General features: G+C 42.1%; 1 protein-coding gene across 3 annotated transcripts in view; it reads left to right on the top strand.

Moving 5' to 3' along the window:
• Positions 1-21,386, top strand: part of ASIC1 (acid sensing ion channel subunit 1) — a 226,042-nt gene extending 204,656 nt beyond the window's left edge. For 2 of the 3 annotated variants that reach the window (XM_070934850.1, XM_070934849.1), the window contains 9 exons: positions 9,144-9,294; positions 10,542-10,669; positions 11,340-11,490; positions 16,540-16,596; positions 16,712-16,865; positions 18,799-18,890; positions 19,145-19,224; positions 19,585-19,689; positions 21,282-21,386. In XM_070934850.1, the coding sequence (XP_070790951.1) occupies positions 9,144-9,294; positions 10,542-10,669; positions 11,340-11,490; positions 16,540-16,596; positions 16,712-16,865; positions 18,799-18,890; positions 19,145-19,224; positions 19,585-19,689; positions 21,282-21,386 (1,023 nt within the window). Of the gene's footprint in view, positions 1-9,143; positions 9,295-10,541; positions 10,670-11,126; positions 11,130-11,339; positions 11,491-16,539; positions 16,597-16,711; positions 16,866-18,798; positions 18,891-19,144; positions 19,225-19,584; positions 19,690-21,281 lie in introns of those variants that run through there. The other variant, XM_070934851.1, reaches the window with a different exon arrangement.
• The last annotated feature ends 6,258 nt before the right edge of the window (positions 21,387-27,644 follow it).

The following is a 27,644-nucleotide window of genomic DNA, read 5'->3' as shown; positions in this document are numbered from 1 at the left end:
TTTAACCTGTGATTTTTCAGGATTGGAACATCCAAGCTTATGCTGTCCATTGTCCTTCTCCTTAAAAGTACTTTATAAGCAGATCATCCAGATAAGCAGAAATACAGACACTCTAAGTCAGGGGTGAAATCTACTTACCTTTCCAACCAGTTCGGAAGTGCACGCACGGACCCTCTGCACAAACCCTTCTGTGTGTGCACATAGAGTAAAAAACAGGTTACTTCCTGGTTAAAACCAGGAAGTAATGACAACTGGGGGGCGGGCAGAGCCTCGCACCACCATCGCTACCGATTCTCCGAACCACCGGCCGCCGTCGCTACCAGTTCAGTCGAACCGGTCCGAACCGGGAGCATTTCACCCCTGCTCTAAGTGTTCAGGTGGACTATCAGACTTGCAATCTTTTGAGTAAACACAGAGTGCTGAAGTTACACCAAAGGGAAGAGTTTCAAACTGCTGTTGCTCCTGTCTAACCTTGAATCTGAGGAGCCTGGGGTGTGCTCATCTGATAGAGATGTGCCAATAAGCATCCATCAGATCTATGGAGGTTTTCTGGATGCCTGGTATGATGAGTCTTGTGGTCGCCATCCTGAACACCCAGTGTCTGATGAACTTGTTAAGAAGCTTGAAGATTCTGCATAGAGCCATTCTTCTTCAGCCCTATATACAAAGAATAAAACACAGGCTAGATTTTGTTTCCTGAGTTGGTGCCTTTCTGTCATTACTAATTTTCTGTACGTAGTCCTTTGTTTCCTGCATGTTTTGTTATTTCTCTCTGCTCTTTAAGGTGGGAGACTTGGTAAGAATTTGTCCCCTGGTCTTGCTTTGAATTTCAGCGAATAGCTTATTCAGACTCTTGCAGGATCCTGGGACATGTGTATTTGCCCTTATTCAGACTGTTTCCAACACACTGCTGGTATCTTTGGTATATGTCCTAAGGAGCCCAAGTATCTCCTTACTTACATCATGGTCAAAACATACTACAAATTTTAATTCCTGGAGGTAAAGATGCCTAACTCCATTTGTCCAGGTGGCAGGGACTACTTGTCTAAAACCAATCTTACATTGTGCAATTTTACGTTATTTGTTATTCCCATGCTAGGGACTGTTAACAGCCACTCACCACCTCCTCCTCCTCCTCCTCCTCCCTCATCTACACATTTTAAGACAAAAGAGGCATAGGGCATTTTCTGTGCTTGCACAGAAAAAAAGCAAATCCAAATAAAATATTTGCATCCCTTTTCAGGAAATCTCATCCAAAGAGCCCCTATAGAGAGGGTGGCAAGTGCAAAGCAACCGCAAGAGGGACAATATATAGCTCACAGATGCTGGATAATGGACAATTGTTGGTGGTTTAACATATGCTTTCAATCAACCGAACTGACTGCATAGGAGCCAAACTTCACTTGAGTTTGCTTTGCTGCCTGTCAGGCACCATTTCTTTCTAAATAACTACATGCCGTTTTTCTCTGTGTGCTGTTTTTCTGTCTTTCTCCCTCCTCTTTCTTTCAGCCAACATTGCTTTCATTTCTGTGATTTCCTCTATTATTCAGCTAAGTCTTCCTTCTCTTAACCAAGCTGATGCCTCTGAATCATCTCCGTACACCCCCATTTCTCCTCTTTCTGTCTCTTTCTTCCACTCCCCTTTTCTTCCCCCCCCCCGCACCCGTGCCCCCCACATTCTCCTTTTATTGCCTGCTTTCCTCCTGCCTGTCTTGGCTCTGGCATACTCTAGGTGGCTCTTTGGGTGCGTGAGCTAGACGGTCTCCTCGACACACAGTCTCTTTGTAACTAGGAGAGGCTACTGATCCTTCAGCCAGCTCTCACAGCATCCCCCACCTCTTTGCAGTACCAGCCAAAGCCACTGAGATAGAGAGATAAGAAAACAGCAGAATCTGAGCTCAGATGATGAGGAGAATACAGCTTGTTAAAGAGATACATCCTTCAACCCAGGCTGGCTTTTCCATCTCTCCGATTGCTAATATGGAAAGCAGCAGGAGTGGCTGTGTTGTAGACCCACCTCGCTTTTCTCTGAAGCAAATCAAGTTCCACGGACTTCACCAGGTCTTCTCAGTGCACCTGTCCTGCCCACACCGTGCCTTTTGGCTGATGGCTATCCTGGCTTCCATGGCCTTGCTGTTGACCTGGTCATCCAATCGCGTCCATTATCTGCTTTCTTGGCCTGTTCACACCAAGCTGCATATCCTCTACTCCCCCAACCTGACCTTCCCCGCTGTCACCCTTTGCAACAACAACCTGGTGCTGCTACGTCGTATGAGTCGAGCGGATCTCCACCTCAGTGGCTACTGGCTTGGTCTCCTCAACAAAAACTTGCAGCCAACACCTGCTGTGCAGACCCTCTTGTGGGACCCTCAGTGGCTCTGGTTGGGGAACCTGCTGGATTTCTCCCATTATCTGCCCCCCTTGCCACCACAGGAGCAATCCACACAGCGTTTGCTGGACCGGCTGGGCCACCAGCTCGAGGAAATGCTGCTCTCCTGCCACTTTCAGGGTGAGCGCTGTGGCCCCCACAACTTCACCACTGTAAGTCAGGATGGGGAAAGGGGACTCTTGGTGAGGACAACAGACAACTGTTGGGTCCTGCAGTTGCAAAGCTACTATTTCAGCAGACTGTTGAAGTATTGGCATAAAGCAATCAATCGGGGGCCATTTTTAATTTTGGGGGAGGAGGCAAGGGCTGCAGTGGTCTGGCACAATGCAAGGTTGTGGGGTCATGCATGTAATGGGTAGGGACAGCTAGTTAACTTTTTCACTGGTTTTAGAGAAAGTCTGGGCAAATGAGCCTCTCATTGATCTTATGAGCCAAGGTGGCGCAGTGGTTAGAGTGCAGTACTGCAGACTACTTCTGCTGACTGCCGGCTGTCTGCAATTTGGCAGTTCGAATCTCACCAGGCTCAAGGTTGACTCAGCCTTCCATCCTTCCGAGGTGGGTAAAATGAGGACCCAGATTGTTGGGGGCAATAGACTGACTCTGTAAACTGTTATAGAGATGACTGTAAACCACTGTGAAGCAGTATATAAGTACTATTGCTATTGCTTTTCTAGACTAATAAATTAAGCAGGTTTGGCCAATAGTTTAGAATGCAAGCTCTCAGTGAATAACAAGGCTGGGAAATCACAACCAAATCCTTTAAAAAGACAAATGGCCAACCACTTCCATACTGTACTATTGTCAAAACAAAATGCTTAGTTGTATTCACGTAGACACTAGGAACCAGGCTCATCTCAAAAGCTAAAAGTTTGGGAATTTTCTTTTTTTAAAAAACTATGCTCAGTTGATTTCCAGTTGTGTGGTTTCTGTTTCAGAATGACAGAAAATAAGCCTTTTATTCTCAGGATGAGTGGGACTTAAAAAAAGAAGAGGATTGCACTTGTATTGCATTTGGCTAACAATTGGGTTAACTTAGATGAAAAAGGAAAATAATTTAGCCTGCTCCCTTGACGATAGAGCAAGAAAGAGAAGTGGTTTCTGAAATTTAAACGAGTATATAAAATAATAACTTTGCTTCTTTGAGCCACATTGTTTCTCTCATTTTGATGCATCCAGTGGAAAGGGTCAGAAGTGTATGTGTTTTAGTCCTTTTTGTGTCTTCTGTTTCATTCTGCTCTCAGTGAAATTGGAATGTGTATAAAAATAGGTACCTTTGGAATTTCAACGTGTATTTCTTTGAGATGTGAACAAAAGTAATGAAAACATGCAGCCAGTGGCTGGTCAATTGTGGGCCAGCATGTCTTTTAAGTACTAGGCATTTGGAACTTATATATTAATATTTTGGACAGCATTTTGGCCTTTACCACTTTAGCTACATACTGGCTACCTGGCTTGGCTATCCTTCTATACATTTCAGTGTTGTTACTTTCTCTAGTTCATCCAGGAATTCCAATTCATTTCTAATTCTGAAATTGAGAAGCAGAATGCAATGGGCAAAATGAATAAAAATTCATAGAGTTGAATAGTGAACCTTCAACTGAGGAAGTTGATGGCAATTTAATGGAGCAACAAAGAGAAAGGGATTGTAGCATAGAGATAAGATTGACCAGTGAAGTTATAGTAGGCTTCATGATATAGACTTCATACACATTGTAAAACCAGGAATGTTATTTTTATTTATTTATTTATTTATTTATTTAAATTTGATTTATATGCCGCCCTTCTCCGGAGACTCAGGGCGGCTTACAATGCGCTAAGCAATATTGTTCAAATTGTCCATGAAACCTAGCCAAATATGGCAGTTTCCTGCTGCAGATGTTCACTCTCCAATTTCTGGAGTTCTGTGGGGGAGATTGATTGACAGTGATGAGAAAGATTATAATTACACAGTAGATTAGAAAGCCTGAAGGTAGCTATGACTAAAAGAGACCATAACTCCCCTAGCACTAGGAACATAGACAGTTGTGGCTTGTTCTAAAGCAAAACTAGATGATCACAAGGGAAGGAGAACCTGATGAGACTTGTCACTGATTCACACACCCAAGTACTTTTAGCAGGTCTGAATCTTGTGATTGTGGTACAGTCGGCCACAGATTAAAGAAATGCATATCATTCCCCGTCGATAATTTGCCAATCGAAAATATGAATCATTTGAACTATTAAATATTGTATCTGAGTATTTTTGCTGCCTGGTTTAAAAATGCATTTCAGTGAATTTATGTAGATTGTGTTTTTGAAGTTGAACTGTGGTCTAAATATATTCTACTCTTTTCCATTCCTGTTCTTTTCTTTCAGCGTAGAAAATGACATTAGCTTTGATGTTCTCCTGTTCTGCTTGCCATCTAAAAATCTTTCATCCTCTTTATCATCTATATAGGCTGCCCTGAATCTTCTTGTATCTTCTTCTTTCCAACAGAGTTATTTTAACTTGTCCTAGTTGCAGTTCAGGCAAATGTCAGGCAGGCAAACAAATATGCTATGCCCTTCACAGTTTCCTAGAACATTTTCATACTGTTAAGTCTTCAAGCTTAGTCTCCAGATGCCACTGCCATGTTTCTTAATTCCTTTCTCAAGCTTCCTCTTCTACACCATCTTGTTTCTTCTCCCCAGAAAACAGATAATGATTTCCTGTGGAATTCGCCTCCTCTGGTCAGTCCAAGCTGTTGATTCTGGCCCTACTCTTGGCTCTCCCATAGAGAAAAAGACTCTCCCTAAATGAATAAAACAAATCTTGGACTCCGTCAGGAGACTAAATTGGGTGCATCAACAGCTTCAGTGAATAAAGAGAATGAAAACAAAGGCTCAAATAAAGAGAAAGGCAAGCATAATGCTAACCACAGGAGTGAGCTGAGCAGGTGGCTCAGCAACCTATGCGAACAAAATAACAGAAGCTCAAACAAAAGAAAGGTGAGGGGAAAAAAGCTTTCCCCAAACCACAGCTCGGCTTAGACCTCATAGCTCAGGGATGTCAAACTCTATTTCATTGAGGGCCACATCAGGGTTGTGTTTGACCTCGGGGTGGCAGAGGGGGGAGTGGGCAGCTTGACATCATTCATCGAGGCTCCGTTTTCAGCCGCGACAGCCCTTTGTCAGTGAAAACAGGAGGTCAGTCCTTTGCTGTTTCCAGGGTGGGCCCGCAGGCCAGATTGAAGCACCCTGCAGGCTGGATCCGGCCCGCGGGCCTAGAGTTTGACATCCCTGTCATAGCTGACGGGTCTAACAGTCACCCAACCTCATTTCTCAGTTTGCTCTTTTTTATTACATACAGATCCTTCTTGCCCAAGGAGCTTCTGAGATCATATTATCTACCTACCCCCAAGTCACAATCTTTTATAGCAGTAGGCTAAGGACAAGCCAAAGTTATTCCTCAAGTTAAAATTATGACTCCTCCCCAAAAGGTACACAGAACTGTAACACCTTTTCCCTGCTTTCCATTTTTCAGCAAATATAATAGCTGAAGGAAAAGCAACTAATCCTTTTGAAATACTGTAAGCTACTTTTTCATTGATGCTACAATCCTAAGTACATAACATGACATATGAGACATAAGAGCCAAGGCAAACTTCTCCTTGAGATGCTGTCTAACTGGGATATCTTCTTTTTCATTGCATTCACCTTTACAGAAATTTTAATTGAGCCTTCTTAAGAAGGAAAATCTTTTTTTTCCCTTACTGGTTATCCTAAAAGCATAACAAACAAACAAAATTATAGCAGAATGCTTTCCAAAAATGCAGCAGTCGCTAGCTAGTGGTTAATTCAATAATTATTAATAATTAAATGATTAATTTAAATATTTTCTATAATTCATGCATCATTCATAACTATGCCATAATTTAGACTTCCAATGTACAAATACGTTTTCCTAAATAACTGAAAATACAGCATGGTCTTTTATTAATTACTGCTTTGCATGATACGTGACCTGTGCAGGGAATGGGGTCTTTGAGGGGATAATGGGAGAATATTAGATTTTGTTTGCCTGAAACCCAGAGGTTAGCATTTGTGTAGAGAAAGATCCTACTACCAAATAAGAATAAGAAGGAGTATAAATTATGGGGGTCCTTGGTGCTTCCTACATTTTGCTTGTTTTCTTGCAGATGTTTCATTGCCAAACTAGCACTGATGTTGTTATTTAGTTTGGTAGTGAAACGTCCTCAAGAAAACAACCAAGCTCAGAGAGCAGCAAGGACCCCACAGTTCAACCCTGGGCTACAAATATTTTCTTCTATAAATTACCTGAATCTTTTTGTCTTTGCAGGAATCTTAGTAACTATCAATACTTGCTTTCTATCCTTGACTCAAGAACAATACCAGAGACAAGGAAATTGTGGGATTCTAAAATCAAGTGCAATTGCATACATAGTACAGCTCACTACCCTGTTTCCCCCAAAATAAGACACCCCCTGATAATAAGCTCAATCGGGCTTTTGAGCACATGGCAGTAAGGCCAAGCACTTATTTCAGGTTCAAAAAAATATAAGACAGGGTCTTATTTTTGGGGAAACACGGTATTTCCTAAAACCTCAGTAGATTTAAAGTACTGGCTAATTCTGCAGAGCAGAAACCTGAAATATGTAAAAAAAAAAAAAGAAGAAGAAGAAGAAGACTGAGTTAGTTGAATTACTTATCTATCACATGTAGTTACCAAGATCTTACCAATTTGAGGACTGCACATACCAAATGTGAGAACAAAGTCTCCAAATTGGAAGGACACTTAGACACATTCCCTCTTCCGTTATTTTTTCAATCAGACTTTTTTTCCATCTGTTCAATTGTGTCTGATTCTTAGAGTCTGCTTGACAAGTCCCTGAAGTTTTCTTGGCAAAGATTTCAGAGTGGTTTGCTATTGCCTCCTTCCTAGGGCTGAGAGAAAGTGATTGGCGCAAGGTCACCCAGCTGGCTTTGTGCCTAAGGCAGAACTAGAACTCCCAGTCCCCTGGCTTCCAGCCTGCCTGCCTGCCTTAAGCATTACACCAAGCAGGCTTTCTATGGAGACATACTTAATATAAGTACTCTGTAGAACTCGGCAGAAGAAAAAGGCAAATTATGACACACATATACAGATAAATAGACAGACTCTGCATGTATGGCGGTTTGGGGGGAGGGCAGAAAAGACACCTTGCATATTTCCTTCGTGGCTTTATGCAGAATTGCCTGTCCATGTCTCTGTCTGAATTTTATTCTTTCAAGAATTTGGCTCAAACATGCCAACAAGGCAGAAACAAGAGTACCCAGATGTGCCTACAAATATTTTAAGCTTTCCTCGAGTAGCAGTTGCCAAATGTTATTCCTTAGGCTATTTGTTATATGAATTGCTTGGCAGGGACTTTTATTTGGCCACCTGTAAAAGATGAGTTACCCAGCAGCAGATGAGTGTAAATGCCAGCAGGGCAGAGTCTGTCCTTTAATGGAAGATGCAACCAGTGAATATGCTCGGTATTTGTTCCCTTTCACTGTGATTTGCTGTTCTTATTGTTATTGTTCATACTGAAGGAAGTAAGACGACCACTGGGCTTAAGAGAATTCATCAGAGATAGTTAGCTTCCTGAGTCGTAAAGCAAATGAATCCTGCCAGCTCTTTCTATGCATAGCACTTTTTAACCTCTAATCCAGCATATTCCTTATGCCTAACAAGCAAATGGATATAATTTTTCACTAACCTGTGTCTTTGGTTCTCAACTGTTTCCCACTGGTCATTTATTCATAGTGGAACTGACTGGCTCCAAAGTAGGAGGAACTGGGAAAGGGAGGAAGGTGAGTCCCTAAGATGGTATCCAGGTTGCCAGTGTGCCCTCAGACATCTCTTCCTTTGCTCATTGCTTCAGATGAATTGGCATTTTAAAAAGAATAATATTTTAAAGGGAGCTGGCAACAAGGTACTGCAGAGGAAAGAGTTGGCCCCATCTCAACATTATTTTTATTTCCAGGTATCCCTACAGAGACCATGTTTTCTGGGGGGGGGTGTAGGGAAATAAAGGCAAATTTGAAAAGGAGACAAATCTGAAAGAGGTTTGTAAGGATAAAAAAAATATTAAATTGATTATGTTTCTAACTTTGCCTTACAAAGGAAAATTCAAGTGTAAAACCAAGAAATGCATAATAATAAAAATATCTAAAACCAAACAGAATATTATCAATTTGTTTTTAAAAGACAATTCAAGTTTCATATTTTTTTTTTACCTGAATGTGAAAGATTGTGCATTAAGTGGTACCATTTGTGTGATAAAAGTTAAATAGCCAAATTAAAGGACAAAAATGAGATTTTTTAAAAAAATAAATAAATCTAAAGCACAGCTTTCAGGAAAGCAAAGACTGTCCTTTATAGTAAAGAACATATATATGGTCACTGAGAGCATGCTGGCTTAGGAATTCTGGGAGTTGAAGTCCACAAGTCATACAACGGCCATGGTTCCCAACCTGTCCGAGCAAATCAATGCTTGTGGTTAACCATTTTGGAACTGGCCAAGCCTCTCCCCCAGCAGCCATTTTGCAAGAGTGCTGCAACATGTTCCCAAGTTCCAGATGTGTCCACCAGGCCCAAAGAGTACACTTATTACACTTGTTGAAAGACACAATGTGACAATGTTGTAAGTTATGCTCTGGCTTGCTCTTGGTTAGCAAGGCTAGGAGAGCCCACTGGCCTCCAGACGAAGTGTCAGGCTCCTATCCTAACCCTACTTTTTCTCCTCCACAGGTTTTCACCCGCTACGGAAAGTGCTACACCTTCAATTCTGGCCAGTCTGACAAGCCACCTCTCATCACCATGAAAGGGGGCACCGGCAATGGCTTGGAGATCATGCTGGACATTCAACAGGATGAATACCTTCCGGTCTGGGGAGAGACAGGTAAAAGTGCTTTCTCCTTTCCTATCCCTGCATCAGTTCCTCATTTCTCCTCGTGGCAGAATCCCTCATGTATAGTTCTGCACCGCCCATCCTTAGGCAGCCTCAATTTGCCAAAACCCCCTCCCCTCCTCCAAGTCTCCCTCCAGTCAGTCATTTCCTAGACTTGCACAACCACCCGAGACCCTCATCTTGCCTTTCCACATCCGTTTCCTTATTCGGCCTCCCCCTCTTCAGTCCTGTCCTACTCACCATAGCAACCAGCTTAGCAATGCCAACCAGGTAGCTGCCTCTTATCCAGAAATAGCATTTTGTTCTGTTAAGGGAGAAATGTGTTCTTCAGACTGCAGGAGGGGGTGAAGCCAGAGTCCCCAATCAAAGGTCATCCAGAGTCCCTAATCAAAAGGTCATCAAGAAACATGTTTGCATTCCTAGCTGGCTTTACATTTCTAGGGAGAAGGGGAGAGAAAGAGGGCCATATGGGCTCTGCCTGGTTTTAACAAAAATGCTATTAGTATCCCTGGATGTGTGCCTGGATTGAATCTCGACCTTTGCGTTAATGGGGAGGAAGACTGGTTTCTGTGAGTCTTTGGGTATTTTGATTCGTCAGTCAATCAGCCCTAAAACTGCTGCATAATAGATCAAGGGGGAGCAACGTGCTGCCAAAAACATCTCTTTTGGTATTTACCAGCCTCCCCTTTCTGCTCGATTTTAATATTTTAACACATCCTTTAGTTTAAAGAAATTTATGGAAAGCTGGCATGCTTGCAAAGGGAAGCCTCAATTTCTAAATCATCTTTATTTATTAGAAGGCCTCTGGGCTTCCTTAGACAATGAAAACAGGAGGGGGGGGATTATAGCCCAATGTTTTACTTGAAAGCATGCCCAGCTGCTCAGAAAAACAACAACAAAGGGTTAAGTCTAGAGGAAAATTCAGACTGCAAGTTCCTCCATTTGCTGGTAAATAAATGTCTGTAATCGATTTCACCTATCCTGGCACTCATTTTGTGACAATACCTAAAAGAGGCTCCCAAAAGGTCCAGAAAGGTTGTTAATCCCTAACGCAGGGGAAACTATGGCAGGTGTGTGTTGAGAAGATCGGGAGAACCTGCTCTCCATGCCCCTGTAGCTTCAACATCGTGCTTCTCCTTGATGCGTGGATGTCCCTGGGATGTCCCTCTTGATGTCCCTGGGGATTGGAGGGCCACCTCACTTGCTCTTGCCATGCTTTCTATCTCTCTGTGCCATAGATGAGACATCCTTTGAAGCTGGGATTAAAGTGCAGATCCACAGCCAGGATGAGCCACCCTTCATTGACCAGCTGGGATTTGGAGTGGCACCTGGCTTCCAAACGTTTGTGTCCTGCCAAGAGCAGCGGGTAAGTTGAAGACACATTTGCTTCATTTAAAACGTCTTCTTGTATCCGTCCTAAAGAGCAGGAATGGTTTTGTGATTAAGGCACTAGGCTAGGACCAGGAGCACCCGGGTTCATATCCATCCTCGGCCATGGAAGCTGACTGAATTATTTTCAGCCACTCAGTGTTTCTCAGCAAAACCTACCTTGCAAGTTACGTTTATTGAATAAAACATGTTTTATTCCTATTTTATCACGGCTAAAAATTGAAAGTGGTATTATGTATGCTGCCTTGGGTTTCCGAAAGAAAAGGATAATGAGTGAATATAAATTGTTGCAAGGAAGAAAAAAAAAAAAAAAGAAGTGTCCCGCAATGCTTTTTCTTCCATTCTCCTTTGAAAAGAATGGCTTAGATTGAAACATCTCTGGAATCTGAACCAGGAATCCAGGCTGAGGTCAAATGGCTAGTGCTACTGAGTAGCAGGTTTTGACTTCAGAGTTGCATTGTTGTCTACACTGGGATATGCTATTGGTAATATTATTGTATGTGTTTATTGCTGCCTTGTTTCATTTTTAAACTCTACTGAGTCCATATATATGACAACATCATTACAGGCCAAATGGAGCTCTTCTTTTTGTCTTAGGAAAGATTAAGGAGATATTGACCTTCTCAATTCTATTCTCTCTTGCACAGCTTATCTACCTTCCTCCACCTTGGGGTGACTGCAAGTCAGTGACAGTGGAGTCTGAATTCTATGACACCTATAGCATCACTGCTTGCCGCATAGATTGTGAAACCCGCTACTTGGTGGAGAACTGCAACTGTCGTATGGTGCATATGCCTGGTAAGAAGGAAGGACAGTTCTAAAGGGAAGCTAAGGACCAGAGTCCATAACCGTTGCAATTTTTTTTTAAAAAAAAAAATCATCTTCTTATTGAGTCTTTTGCAAGATGAAGGGCTGGTTTATGGGAATATACTCTGGAATATGCTCACTATTTTGATATTTAAATCTAAGAGCTGCGGTGGCACAGTGGTTAGAGTGCAGTACTGCAGGCTATTCTGCTGATCATCAGCTGCCAGCAGTTTGGCAGATCAAATCTCACCAGGCTCAAGGTTGAGTCAGCCTTCCATCCTTCCAAGGTCAGTAAAATGAGGACCCAGATTGTTGGGGGAAATATGCTGGCTCTATAAAGCTCTTAGAGAGAGCTGTAAAGCACTATGAAATGGTATATAAGTCTAAGTGCTATTGCTATTGCTAAATATAAATCCCGATATAGTCAGTTGACTCCATCACTGACTATTGGGGGCAAGTCTTTGGCCCCCACAGAAAGGGCTCGCAATCTGGGAGTCCTCCTGGATATGCAGCTGTCCTTGGAGGAACATCTGACAGCTGTAACCAGGGGAACCTTTTGTCAGGTTCGCCTGATTCGCCAGTTGCGGCCCTTTCTTGATCGGGATTCCCTGTGCACAGTCACTCATGCCCTCGTCACCTCTCGCCTTGACTACTGCAACGGTCTCTACATGGGGCTCCCCTTGAAGAGCACCCAGAGGCTCCAACTGGTCCAGAATGCAGCAGCGCGGGTAGTGATGGGAGCAGCATGGCGCTCCCATGTAACACCGCTCCTGCGCGAGCTGCACTGGCTCCCAGTGGTCTTCCGGGTGCGCTTCAAGGTGCTGGTTATCACCTTTAAAGCGCTCCATGGCATCGGGCCTAGCTATCTTCGAGACCGCCTGCTGCTACCGACGACCTCCCATTGTCCCGTGCGCTCCCACAGAGAGGGCCTCCTCAGGGTGCCATCAGCCAATCAATGTAGGCTGGTGACCCCCAGGGGGAGGGCCTTCTCTGTGGGGGCACCTACCCTCTGGAATCAGTTGCCCCCAGGGATAAGGAGAATCCAAGACCTTAGTGCCTTCCGCCGTGCCCTTAAAACCCACTTTTTCCAGCAAGCCGGGCTGGCTTAAGAAGAAATTTTAAATGTTTTAATTGGTTTGTATTTTTAATTTTGGGCCAAATTTATATATATTTTAATTGTTTTTTAATATTTGTATTTTATGTTTTTTAATTCTGGCTGTACACCTCCCTGAGTCCTCAGGGAGAAGTGCGGTATATAAATTTAAAATAAAATTAAATTAAATTAAATAAATAAATGGTGGGCTAGCATGCCACATTTACTTGTGTAACAACAGGTTGCCTATGTTAATGCCTGCAGAACCCAAAGATGAAACTGGATTAGATATCTCCTCTAAAGTGGTCGCCAGAATGAATCAGGAATACAGAGGACAACTGCAATAAATGCAAAGGATCTGCAGAATCAAAAATCTAATGTTCCTCAGTTGGATTTCTCCCCCAGTTTTGTATTCTCCAGAATTACTACTCTATATTCAAAATAGTAATGAAAAAGGTTCAGCCCCTTGAAGTTAAGATTCAGTTTGAAGCATGAGGTGGGGATGCGGGATGGGAAATGAATATTGACAGTTAAGTGTAGTCGCATTACGAGATACCAGTACATCTCAACCAGATGCTGTGCTGAAACTCTGCATAGGCTAATAATCGTCTGCCCAGCTTCAGTCCAATTCTTCATCAAGTCAGCTGACTGCTGATAGTGCTGGACAGCTCCTCTTGCAGACTGAAGCGGAGAGAGCTAGTGCCAACCCTCAAACACCAGCAAACACCACATTCCAGAATTCCAACCATGTCAACTGTTTCAGTTTAATAAGCAAGCAGGAAACGAGAATCAGACGGAGTCATAAAAGCACAAGATTTATAGTGTAGTAGAAGATCCCAGTTCCTCACCTGGGAAAAAAGGAGTCCCTGTGGATTTTACTCTGCTAGCCGTTGCCGACTATAGAGGGTGGTGCTCATCTCCATTTCAAGACCATTGACAGTCCAAAAATGTTTCTGCATTTTGTGGCCAGCATGATGTCAACGAGCAGTAGTTCCTCCCCACCGAAGTAGTGCCTATTTATCTACTCACATTTGTATGCTTTCAAACTACTAGGTGGGCAGGAACTAGGCGAATTACATATTGAAAGTATTCCAAAATCCCTCCCCCCAAGGACCCTAGCTGAATGTCCAATCCCCAACTCCCCAAGGTGTCATGTGAGGTGCAATTACAGATGGTGCCATCTATCTGGTATGCCAGAACGGTTGACCTTGACTGGCTATCAGCACTCCCTTCAGCTGCGCCGAAGACGGTGAGACTATTCCTCCCTTCTATGAGACATCTCCACCAGCACACTTCCCCGCTCCCAAATACTCATACCTCCCCCCTCCCGTTACTATGGCAGCCTACAGCAAGTAAGCATCATAGAGGCTGACAGGTGCTCATCCCGTTGCATGATTCTCAGGTCTCTAACCTGAGCTGTCGGGTTTCCAACTGATAAGCCCAGCATCTTAACTTCTAGCCATAGCACCGCCCAATCATCAACTAGGCCTCCAGTTTAAAAAGTTTCAGGTAGCAGCAGTAGGATTACTGTTGCAATCGAAAACAATATTGCACTAGATGAACCAATATAAGAATGTGCCGTATAGCAATAGCACTCAGACTTATATACCACAGTGCTTTTACAGCCCTCTCTAGGCAGTTTACAGTGTCAGCATATTGCCCCCAACAATCTAGGTCCTCACTTTACCGACCTCGGAAGGATGGAAGGCTGAGTCAACCTTGAGCCGGTCAGAATTGGCAGTCAGCAGAAGTATGTTAATCTGCATAATATATTCAGCTGTGGAATTAACTGTTGTAGGTTTTCAATTCTTTAGATGGTGATGATGGTGATGATGATATATATATATATATACCACCTTTCCTCTTATAGGAACCAAGGGCAATATACAAAAATATATGAAACAATCTTCTGCGGCTGCTTCTAAGCCATTTTACTGCATTGCCTTCTTCGTACGAGAAAAGCTGGCAAATCAGCATCATATACCTGATTTCACAACATCTAATAAACAGTCCAATTTGGTGCATGATGACATAATTAAGCTCAAATTAAACCACCTGTAAGTGGGGAAAAAATGCCAGAGACATATGAGCATTCTTAAGAAAAGCTGAAATAAATGCTCTCATTACACGGGTTAGCTTTTTCCAAATGACTGGTTTCCAGGTAATCCACCACAATTTCCACCACTGCTCTCCCAGAAGAATATGCTAATTTATATGATAATATCTAGTCTATGTGGTCTATGCTATATACTTAAATAGCTCTTAGAAGTATCACAGTGGCGCAATAAACTACCCTCAGAATGAGGGTGCTACTTTGTCAATACATGAATATTTTCATTTATTTTCAAAGTAATTACCAAAATTGCCCCAAAGCAATGGAAGTAAGTTGTTTTACAGTTGCTGAAAATATTCTTTAAAAGTGCTTCTTATTATATGGTTCATCTCTAATTATGACTTCCCCTAATTGAGCCACTCCCGTTTTCTAGTTCTAAGGCATGCTATAACAGATGCCAGGGCTCTTTCAACCACTTCACCTTCACCTGTAAAGAGTCTTTCTTGTTAATCAGAATACCTCTTCCAGATATGTAATTAGCATAATCCTAACAAGGAAGTGAGTTAATTCTTTTAATCAGCTCCATCTCCTAGGGAAGAGTAGGCAGAATAGCACAGACAAATGATGAGAAAATGGGGGATGAGTAGTTTTCAGATTACAGATCAAACCTGATTAGAAATTGATATAGTATCATTATTTAGGATAGATGATAAACAAGACATGGATTAATGCAGGGGTTTGAATTCAATTTTGCTTGCATAATGCGACACTGTGTTCAGCTTCAGTGTAGGTTCTGACTAATGAGGTTGCCTTAAAATGCAAAGAAAATAAAGCCAATGGCAATATCTTCATTAAGTGTACTATTTTTAATTGGATACTTTGTTTGCACAATGTATTAACACAACATTTGTTCTCTATAGAAAAATTGAGAACCAGTTTCAGTTTCATAATCAGAGCAATTAAGCTCTAAAGCAGGGGTGTCAAATTCGATTTCATTGAGGGCCACACCAGGGTTATGTTTGACTTCAGGGCAGGGGTGAAATCCAGCAGGTTCTGACAGGTTCTGGAGAACCGGTAGCGGAAATTTTGAGCAGTCCGGACAACCAGCAAATACCACCTCTGGCTGGCCTCGGAGTGGGGTGGGAATGAGGATTTTGCAGTATCCTTCCCCAGCCACTCCTACCAAGCCACACTCACAGAACCTGTAGTAAAAAAAAAAATTGGATTTCACCACTGTTTCAGGTGGCTGGGGTGGGCATGGCCAGCTCGACATCACTCATGTCAGGGGCATCTGTGGTGGCCCAGATGCTATGCCAACGTGGCCCTCCGGAGCTCTGTTTTCATTGGCATAGGCACCATGGACCAGTCCTTTGCTTTTTCCATGGCAGCTCCGCGGGCCAGATCTAAGCACCCTATGGGCTGGATTCAACTCATGGGCCTTGAGTCTGACACCGCTGCTCTAAAGCTTTCCCTGGATTATTTTAGGTAGGGCATCTAGTATTAGAATACAATCCCTAAGAAGGAAAATATTTTCCCTTTTTAAAGCATGAGGATGGAAAGCACTAAGATTATGTTTTCTTCTGCTTGGGTTCCCCACACCCCCCACACCCCATATCTAGAATATAGGGAACAGAAATAATATCACTACAGGTAGACCTCGCTTAATAATCGCACCGTTTGGTGATGGTTGAAAGTTACGATGGTGCTGAAAAAGCAACTTTACGACCAGCCCTTGTACTTAGGACTGTCACAATTCCTCTGGCAGTCATGTGATCGAGATTTCTGCACTTTGTAACTGTTGCAGAGTCCTGCAGTCACGCAATCACCATCTGCATGCTTAACGGTTAATAGCTGCTTGCATTAAAGCATAACATCACTTTATGTTCTTTTGCAGGTGATGCTCCGTACTGCACTCCCGAACAGTACAAAGAATGTGCAGATCCAGCCCTTGGTAAGGACCAATAGACATCACCTCTCAAGTCTCTTAAAATGAGATGTTACGAAGTGCATTTGGTATTTTGTTATTCAAAATCATTGTGACTCTTCCTTTCCTTTGGGGTCTCCAGACTTCTTGGTGGAGCGAGACAATGATTATTGTGTATGTGAGATGCCTTGCAACGTCACACGCTATGGTAAAGAGCTGTCCATGGTGAAGATCCCCAGCAAGGCCTCAGCCAAGTACTTGGCCAAGAAATACAACAAGAGTGAACAGTACATTGGGTGAGTTTCTTTTCCTGGCTGAGTTTTGCCCTTGCATCCAACCCATCTATTATCATATTTTTCAGAGTATAAGACGCACCTTTCCCCCCCCTCAAAAGAGGCTGAAAATTTGGGTGTGTCTTATACTCCGAGTGTAGCTTTTTCAAAGCTTTTTTTCAGCCCTAACGAGGCGCTAGCGGAGTGATCTCCCCGTGCTTTGCCTGCTTTTCTCATTGCTGCTTCCTCTCAGCTGTGCCTTAGAAGTTGTCCTTTATCCCCAAGCAGGGGATAAAAAACCAGCAAACTAATGTGCTGAAGCTGACTAGACTAAGGACGCTAACCAGATGAATACCTGGTAGGCAGATTTTTTTTCCTATTTTCTTCCCCAAAAACTAAGCTGCATCTTATCCTCCGAAAAATACAGTACCCTTTTTCTGCACTTCCCCTTCCTGTCCCTCACTAACTGGCCAAAACAGAAACTAATAAGACAGCAGCATCCACCATCAGGGCAAAGCTGTAGGTATTGTCAGAGATAACCCAGAGATTTAGAACCGAGAGACAGCTTTGGAAAGAAGCAGATGAGGAAAGAGCCATGCATTGAAGAAGGCACCGTTTGGCTCTTCCTTCCTATTAAAAACAATTCTCTTAGCAAGTGGAAGCACTCCAGGAGAACATTTCTTCCTTTCCCAGTTGGTGAACCCAGGCATTTGAGTACTCACATTGTGTCCAGTTGCACCCCTTCCGGGATCAGGAGTCCCTGTGCTCAATCGTTCAAACTCCGATCATCTCACACTTGGACTACTGCAATGCACTCTACATGGGGCTACCCTTGAAGAGCATTCAGAAGCTACAACTAGTGTAGAGTGTGGTGGCGTGGGCGATCTCCAGAGCTCTTAAGAGTGAGCCATATTATGCAACTATTCTGTGAGCTGCACTGATGGTCAGTCTGCTTCCAGGTGCAATTCAAGGTGTCGGTGATCACCTTTGAAGCCTGCATGGCATGGGTTCAGGTTATACGAGGAACTGCCTCATCCCAATAGGACTAGGCCCGACTCACCCATGCTGGCAGAGGGGGCATGCTGCAAACCCCATTGGTTAAGGAATTCTGGCTGGAAAGGTCCAGAAGAGCCTTCTCTGCTGTGGCTCCTGCCCTTTGGAACATCTTGTCCCCCAAAGTTAGATATGCTCTCACCCTCCCAGCCTTCCACAAAAGACTGAAAACCCGGTTCTGCCAGATGGCTTGGGGCCCCTGAGGGGAAGCATCACACTGGAGGTGGTTGATGGACCAATATAAGATCCCCTCTCCTGCACACCTTGCCCCCCTCCCTCCCCATCTTTAATTAGTAATAGCATTTTTATTGTTATTAATAATATTTCTCATGGTTTTAGTGTTTTAATGTTGTACGCTGCCCAGAATCACCATCCTTACATATAATTGCATTTTATTGTTATTAGTAATATTTCTCATGGTTTTATTTTTTTTAATGTTGTAATCTGCCCAGAGCAGTGAGATGTGCGGCAAATAAATTTAATAGATAAAAGATTAGATAGACAGATAGACAAATAGACAGACAGATGATAGATGATAGATAGCTGAGAGAGAGAGATGATGGATCGATCGATGGATCAATCAATCAATCGATGGACAAACTGATAGAAACAAAGAAAAGACAGATAGGTCTCCCATCTCTTCTGGAGCCAATTCTGTTCTTCTGAGGAAATGTTCCACATATCCTGTGATGATTCCACAAACAGCTGCAACCATCATTTGTCTCTTTAGGTGTAGACATGTGAGTGTGTGTATCTGTTCTCACTTCTACAACTATGGGTGCTTGTTTTGCCGAGTTGGTCATTAGCCAAAATTCCAAACATCAGCATAGGGTCTACTTACAGGATTCTTTGGTGGGCAGATTTTAAAGTTTGGATCCCTTTTACTTCCCTTCATCTTATGCAGGGAGAACATCCTCGTTCTGGACATTTTCTTTGAGGCTTTGAACTATGAAACTATTGAGCAGAAGAAAGCATATGAAGTAGCTGGACTGCTGGGTGAGATCACTTTTTTTTCTGACTGCCAGTTGGAGCAGATCCTGTAAATGCCAGACTTCCAAGGCAGGGGTGACCTTTGGGGCTGACTTCAATGTAATGTAAAATCTCCCATGTTCCCCCTTTCCCTTCAGTGTGGGTTGGCATAATTGGGGATTACCCAGAGATGGAAGTTATTCCACTTAAGAAACATGCCAAGATTGGGATTGGGATGCATCTAAAGACCTGACATGCGTCTTCCTGTCTCTCCCATGCAGGTGACATTGGGGGACAGATGGGACTGTTTATTGGGGCCAGTTTACTGACTGTGCTTGAGCTTTTTGACTATGCCTATGAGGTGAGTTTTGGTCACTGTTAACATGAGGGAAAGGAGCACAACGTATGGCTTATAAGGAGGTATCCAGTAAACATATGCTGTAATTCAGTTCTGAAACAAACTTTTAGTTCTCTTCAATTAAGAAAAAAGTTTTTAAGTTTTAGCAATAAACTGAGTCAATAGGAAAGTAATTCATCACACTTCACTGAAATACACCATTTTCAGAATTTGACTTCTATGTAGGGGTCACCTAAAGCTCATTTCAATGTGGTAATTAGTGTTACAGCTCAATCATATGGAATTTTATTCACTGACCTACTGTGTCAGTAATCCCAATTAATAGTTCCCAATGATGAACATTTCCTCTTGTTCACTCTCTAGGTTATTAAGTTCCACCTCTGTCGCCGTGACAAGTGTGAGAAGAAACACAAAGGGAACAACAGTGACAAGGGTGTTGCCCTGAGCCTGGATGATGTGAAGCGCCATGTAAGTGTCTACACCTCATAATGTAGTACATTCCCTTGTCATCTGCCAAGTGGATGGCCTGGCTACACTCTCGAGGATCGCGGAGTTTGTATCATTTTAATTGTGCCAAACTCTCTCAACCAATAAAGAATCTACAGTTTAGTGAAGCAGTTGAGATTTCTGTATTAGGAATCCTGACCATCACTATTGCCCTCTGGTAGAATTACACTTCTCATAATACCATACAATAAGGAATCCAATTCTATTTATTTATATCTACAATATTAATTAAATATTAGGTTAACTTTGCTAGGCCCTTAAATTTCAAGGTAAACAATCTTACAAATAAATTCGGTAAATGACCAGAAGCCATTTAAAAGCTCAATTATCAATTCAGCTACTCTACACCTGTCCATGCTGCTTTGTGGTGGCTTACCATGGCCAAGGATTTCTCCCCATCATTATCTACTCAGCCCCTTAATTTTTTACTCAATCACTTTGAAACCTAGCAACAACCATTTTCTTTACTTCATTTAGCACATATTTATTTTTGGCAGGACAAATCTGTCTTTAGGTATAGCATGCCAAAAATGCAACAGTTTAGGAGGTTGTATTCTAGCTCTGTTGCTATCCCAGGGCATGACAGAAGAGCCAGATGGTTACAGCTTTACAGTCTCAAGAGAGTTGGAGCCATGTGGACCACAGGAGGAATGCAGCTACCAAGAAGGCAAATTTCCTGGGTCCTACAAGATAGTACTAGCAATACTTATATACTGCTTCACAGTGCTTTACAGCCCTCTCTAAAAGGTTTACAGAGTCAGCCTATTGTGCCCAACAGTCTGGGTCCTGATTTTACTGACCTCGGAAGGAGGGAGGGCTGAATCAACCTTGAGCCAGTCAGACTTGAACTCCTGGCAGTGGGCAGAGTTGACCTGCAATACTGCATTCTAACCACTGCACCACCACCCCTCACCACCCCTGCTATACAAGTATCCAAAGCCTTTATTACCTTTATCTATAAAATTTGAGGCAGGCTACTCATATCGTTCATGGAAATTTACATTAGCCTCCTCTAAGAATGGACTACCACAACTTCTCCTATAATGTGCACTGCAAGAGTTGAAGTCTTCTTGCAATATCAGATTTCTAACTATGATGTAAAAACCCTTTCATCCTACCATCTTGTCATCATGACCAGCACCAGTATCCAATGAATTGGGCCAAGTGGTGCAAAAAAAGTCCAATTGGGGGCAGTGATATGATTCCTAGTTCATGTAGAAGCGCTAGTAGAGACAGGAAGCTATCTGCAGCAAAGTATCATATCTTCTTGGGCTACTTTAATGAAACAAGACCAGTCTCTCGAAGTCTTCTATGACAGATGATGAGGAATACCTTGGGAGATGCCCTTTATTCCGAGTCTGATTACGTTCCAGAAGTTTAGCTGTTGTTTTTTTTTTCAATTCCTAAACCATCTCCTCCTCCATGGCACTGAGTCTCTTGAACCCACAAATCCTGGACCTAGGGTCCCATTTATCAATGTTTCTTGTTTACCATGCTACTTTCATGTCCATTCTGTTTATGTTCCTTTTTGCTTTTCCTCTCCACCTTTCCAGAATCCATGTGAGAATATCCGAGGCCATCCAGCAGGCATGACATACGCAGCCAACATCCTACCTCACCACCCAGCCCGAGGAACTTTTGAGGATTTTACCTGTTAACTGACAACTGGATGTACAACTAACACTACCAAAGGGAAGGGGCCATGCTGAGCAGCTTTGGCCCAGCCCAGCCCGTGGACCTGCCAACCTTTTGCAGGGCCTCTATCTCAGACTACTGGGGAGGCAGCAGAATCCAGCCTCTCCTCATCCATCCGCCCCAGGCCAATGCAGCGATACGCACATGGAGCCAGCTGGACAGAGGTGAGGCTCAGCTGCCAGATCCACTCCAGTTTCTGCTCATTCCAATGACGCCCTTGAACTTTAAACGTAACGGAAGTGCTGCTGGAAGAAACCCCCCGCAGTATCCAATGGAGGTGAGGGCACAGCCTTCTCCGGTCCACAAACACTGAAGTCTTAACTGTGTGTCTCTCCTTCTGTATCTGTCATGCTCCCTAACCACAGCAAGCCTTGTGTGGCAGTGGTCATTGTGTGCAAAGCCCTCTCTCTCTCTCTCTCTCTCTCTTAATCCGAATGCCAAGAAGAACCTACAGGAACAGATAGACCCAGACTGTTTCTGTGGCATTCTGTTTGTAGAGGCTACTTATCTATCAAAAGGAAGTGCTGCTTCAGTTCTCTTCCCTTCTCCCTTCTAACTGTGCACTGTGGGGAGGCCAACAGTCATAGCCTTCACTGGAGCAAGACTGCAACTGAACTGAGAGAGCCACTTCCATAGAATGTGCCGTCATCTGCTCATCTCATCCAACTGGCAGCTTCTCATTTGACCTGGCCTGGACTCTGCTCTTCTTTGAGCCCTTGCCTATTCCATCCATCATCCCAGTCCTCCCATGAGAAAGGCAGGTAGCAAAGCTGTTCCAAAGGTTACAACGTTCGCATGATGAGCTGCCTGGGCCCCTTCTGTGCATGTTATTAGGAAAGATGTGACAATTCTTAAGTAGTGAGGTTCAGAGACAAGTCTGCCATTTCGCAGGAATTCTCCATAATGTACAAAAGAGATTGTTTCCAAAGAAGTCATGGTTCAGGGTCTGTAGCTGCTAATAGGAGAAGAAAGCAATGCACCTGTCTCTTGATTTGAGCTTCCTTCTTTATTTCCCATGGTACCAGGGCAACATCTAGGGTATTCCTTGCAGGCAGAAATAACGTGCCAACATTACTTTGGCTGGCAGAAGCTTAGCGCTCGCTTTAGCAAGAAAAAACAGAAGGGACTTTTAGGGCAATGATAAGAGTAGCTTGTTTTAGTACACTGTGGAAACGACATTGTCCTTTAGTTTTTAAGGGCAGAAATAGTCCCTTATCACCGTCAGGCAAGATTTCGTAGGTAAGGATTAAGACGCCACTCTGAGACATACACAGAGGGTCTCCAGACAAAATGCATACAAATGATGCAAGGCATTTCTTTATTATGCATCATCAGCATACCGGCAAAATAAAAGAACAGTTATGGGAAGATGTTTCTCTGGAATATATTTTCAAGTCAGACTCCCTGTTTTCTCCTAAAGAAACTTCAAAGACCTATTTTATAACACTCACTATTACAACCCAGCCACAGTCAACTAGTTAGTGTTTCAGCCATTTAGCCCTGATACCCTCAAGCCAAGATGAATGGTTTGCATTGGGAAGGAGCATTTGCAGGCTGGGAATGATGGTGGGCATTCCAGTAAAGCCATGGGTCAGGGAGGGTGGCATGAGTTCCCTTTTTTGTAGCAATTGCTTTTGTCTTAAGTCTCCTATACAACCTGTCCATAGTGCCTGATACTTCTCCACCTGAGAAAGGCAGAGCAGAATGGAGGTTTGATTTTCCTCCCCACCCCACCCCCAATTCCCGAATAGCCACCATTTCAATCCATATTAAGAAGAGCCTGGGTGTGTGGTCCTGTGATGGTAGACCACACAGCCTACTCAAGAGACTGACATCACCATCAGTGAAGGGTTGTCTAACATTTGCTTCTCCAAAAATGAACTGACATGACCTTGTCTTGTAAGTGTTCCACTTACTGTATTCCAAGCCATCCTGGTGAAAAGCCTTTTGGAATTTTATAATAGGCTATAGTTTGATAAGAATGAGAATCAGAAGCAGCAGTGTCTTCCTCACCGTAACCTTTAAAATTTGCTTCTAGTAGCAATGTGGTTAATATACTTTTTTCTCCACTGTTAATTCAGCCACTCTCCAAGGAGCCCAAATCAACAGAGTTGTCCAAACTGCGATAAACACCCACTGGAATCCGGACAGGCTAAGTTTGGGGAGAAATCTTTTTTTAAAAAAAATCAGAAAAGCCTGGATTATCTGGGATCATCTGTACTGATGTACTGATGCATGTTCAGCCTTGCTAAGTAGCAGGAGATAAGGTCTACACTTTCTCTGTGCTTCATGAGCTTACAAGTATAAAGAGAAATGGGAAACAAATGACCTTTTGATTACATTAAGGGAATTAATTCCAAGAACCAAGGAAGAAATAAGCTTCTGTGTATCTCGAGGTGTCCATTCACAACGTCAAAGGATCCTGATGGCGCTTGGACTTCCCACCCTCTCTGCCATATAAACAAACTGTATTTAAACTGCCTCTAAGACTCAAAGCTGCCAGATGGGGAGAAACCCATGGACACTGGGTTCCCCCCCTCCCCCACTTTTAGAGGAACTCATCCCCCTTTCAGCCTGGGTCACACACATGGCATCTAGTGCCTGCCCTAGTCTTTGGCACATCCAGTCTCATTTTCTTAATATTATTAACTTAGACCTGCTTCATGTGCAGCACCCAGGGCCAAAGTTCTCCTTATCTTTAAGAGCTTTTGCAATACAATTGCTCTTTTTTAAGCTTTATTTTACTTGGATCCTGATCATTCCAGAATTGAATGTATTTGTTCATTGGGTGGGCTGTTGTGTAACAGATTTCCCAAAGATATTATAATCTGCCACGGCCAATTTTTTCCCCACAAAACTTTTTAAAGTGTTCTTTGCCCAAAAGCATTTTGTTTATTCTGCGGTTTTTATTGGCATCATTGTATTTTACTGCTTGAAAACTTTTGAAGATAGGGCTTACATTTTGACCTTCTGTCTCCATTTGTCTATCCATTTTTACTATTTCATGCTCATGTTATATTTCTTATATATAAAATATGATTATATACAGTATATACATATATATATATACACACAGACACAGACACGTGTGTATATGTATATATAAATACATATACACACTCAAAACACATACCTGCACATATATGTCATGTCTATGTATATATTCATTCAGTAGCATCAAAAGCCTTGATATTGTGCCATTATAACTTTTTTCCAAACTACCAATCTCTGAATGCCTTCAAATGTATAAAATGTTGAATTCTCTCTGGTATATGTACTATGTACACATTTTCATAGGAAGCACAACAAGAAGAAAAACGCATTGTATATCAAAACTTGCTCCTCTAACAATGATATAAAGGACAAAACCAACCCCTGGAGACTCAGCCTTTTCCTCTTTCACTTTTCTACAATTTTTCTTTCTCTCTCTCTCTCTCTTTCTCTCTCTTTTTTTCTTCGTGTTTTGATATCTTCCAACGTAGGAACCTCTAGAAGAGAGATGCAAGATGGCCCCAGCAACTGTGCAATCAAATCCCTATCCCTTTTTTGTGTACCACATACAACGTAACTAAAAGAGGCAGGGCTCTCTCTGATTGTACAGAGTTGTGGTTGACATTGTGACTTCTGCATCCCAGCAGATAACTCTGCTGTGACAGCACTCTACTAATTTAAGATGGTGAGATCAACAAGCATCAACAAGCAAAACCAAAATAATAGCAGTTTTTTAAAGGCAACAATTTTGGTCAAAATATGTAATGCTGAAACTCTCCAGCAACAAAGCAGAATAGCCTTCATTCAAATGGTACTAGGTAAGTTTTTCAAAAAAACCTTTGATTAGTTTATGTACCATGCTCAAACTACTTTAATCATGTTTACTGAATACATCAGAATTCATGCAACACAGACATTAATCATATTTTATAAGCCAGAAACCATAATGGCTGCTCTCACAAAATGTAAAGCACAATATTGCTTATTGTAATGTAGGAACATTGTCTCTCACTATGTGTATTTGTATGTGTGTGGATGCGTGAATAGATTTCAGCGTATAATATGTGGAATTATTTTAGATACATCTGAACAATGCCACCTCCATCTATATATGTTGTCGTTGAGAACAAAAGAGTTATTTGGAATGCTTGGTCACCTATTACTATTTTAACTTTGGAGTCCTTGCTCACAGAATTACAAACACATAAACTGCAAAGCTGCACTGTAGATGCATTGAGCTGGTTTCCTTTTTATAACTATCATCATCTTAGAGAAGATGGCAGAATATTTTTTTAAAAAAGAACCACAGATATATTTAGGAAAACATCTGTCATTTTTAAAGAACAGTTGTACAAGTCATCAGCAAAACCTTTGAAACACAAACTAACCATCACATTTTAAGCTTAAATGTGTTAGGCAAATCCAAGCCAAGTCATTAATTTATCATTCAGGAGATCATGTTATTCAGAAAACCACATTAAGTAAGTTATGATAACTTTATGTATGTCCTGTGCATACAACCATAGGGCTACATATTAGTAATACCAATACCGATTAATACCAATATATGGGAACATGAATGGAAGGAGATCATTTCACCCACATCTTGGAACACTTCATGGTGTCATCTGGTCATTGTGGAAAACAAAATGCTGTCCTGGAATAAATCTGATTCAACATAGAATTTGTTATGTACTCTGTCGTTTTGGAAGTTGATGCTAATGTCATCCTTTTAGGAGACAGCTGTATTTTTTTATGACTAAATGTCACTACAGTACTGTAAGTGGAATATTTGTATGTTGCTGGCATAGCACACATCTGCATAAAAATCACATTTAGACTGCCCAGTAGGGGCAATCACCATTTATATATCAGCTGATATCATTGACTTTACTTTGTCCTCTGAATCTTCATTGCAATTTGCCACTCAGTATTAATTATCCCGCTTGTGTTAATGGCATGGAAATAAGATGGTTGATTAGAGCTATAGAACACACATAGGATAATGTAAGCAGGATCAGAACAGTGGGGAGCCTTCCTTAACCTAATGCCAACTATGCAGGCTGAGAATCTTAGGATTTGTTTTTCTCAACACCTATAACTGGAATAGTGAAATGGATATAATAAATAGCACCTCATAAGGTTCTTGAAATACCTCTAATTTTAATAGCTTGCCTACGACAGCTAAAACCAGATAATCTTGAATCTGCTGCCAATCTGAACTATTTGATGAGCAGCTACATTTAGCTCATGGTATCTCACGTTATTACTGGTGTTCCTTGTGCTCTTCTTCACAAACAGGTTTCAGAACCATGACTCAGATTTGGTCTGATGCCCCAAACAAACCAACTATTCTTACCATCCTTGGAAGCTGATTATGTAAACTATTAGGCTCTAGACTAGAGTTACAAATGGACAATGAAGTGGTCACATGTGCTAACACTAAAATTTTGATAGGGCATGTCCTCAATACCTAGTGATTCTAAGCCAATATTTTGCCCTTTTCATGCATAAGCTGTTAATTCAAGTTGCACCTTTTTCTCTTAGTCAGTTATTCAGCTGTTTACTCATTTGCTTAAAAATTTTGCTTTTTCTGATCCTCCACTAAAAAAATGCAAGTCTGGAATTCTTCCTTTTTCATATTCCCAAAGCTATTCAGTTACAAATTTGCTGGGGGGTGGTTTTCTGTCCTGCTTATGATTTTTATATTATATGTTTATGTTGTTACACTTCAGGCCATCATTTTCAAAGCACTGATTTCTACTTCTCACTTGCTGCATGTTTGAGCAAAATAAAATAACCTAGCAGTGCTGTCCTATGGTACACAGTTGAATGGAGAAAATATTTTGCTAATAAAACAGTCTGAGGACAGTGAAAATATCTGATCTCTAGATGTTGTAGTTTGCCTACATTTACATCTTATCCCTAGCATTGGCCACACTAGCTGAGGTTGATGGAAACTAAACTCTCAATAACATCTGGAGTGCCATATATGTTCTACTTCTTCTGCACAGATAAAGGCTGTGGAAATCACAATCAAATGTGATATTAAGAGAAGCTATTGCTCTAGTTAACATATAATAGGCATTAAGAGAAGCCACTGTTCATTCCATTCTATGAGACTGAAAGGCATTTTCAACATTTCTTTACAAGTCTGCACTATACAGTGCTGTAATTACTTTTGCAACATAAATATGGAATGAGATAAAAAAGAAAAGTAAACCTGCAAT

This window comes from Pituophis catenifer, unplaced genomic scaffold, assembly GCF_029215685.1.
Source record: "Pituophis catenifer annectens isolate HBS135680 unplaced genomic scaffold, rPitCat1.0.hap2 SCAF_2, whole genome shotgun sequence".
NCBI lineage: Eukaryota > Metazoa > Chordata > Lepidosauria > Squamata > Colubridae > Pituophis > Pituophis catenifer.
Note: the sequence above shows the minus strand (reverse complement) of the source record. Positions and strands in the feature narration are given on the sequence as shown.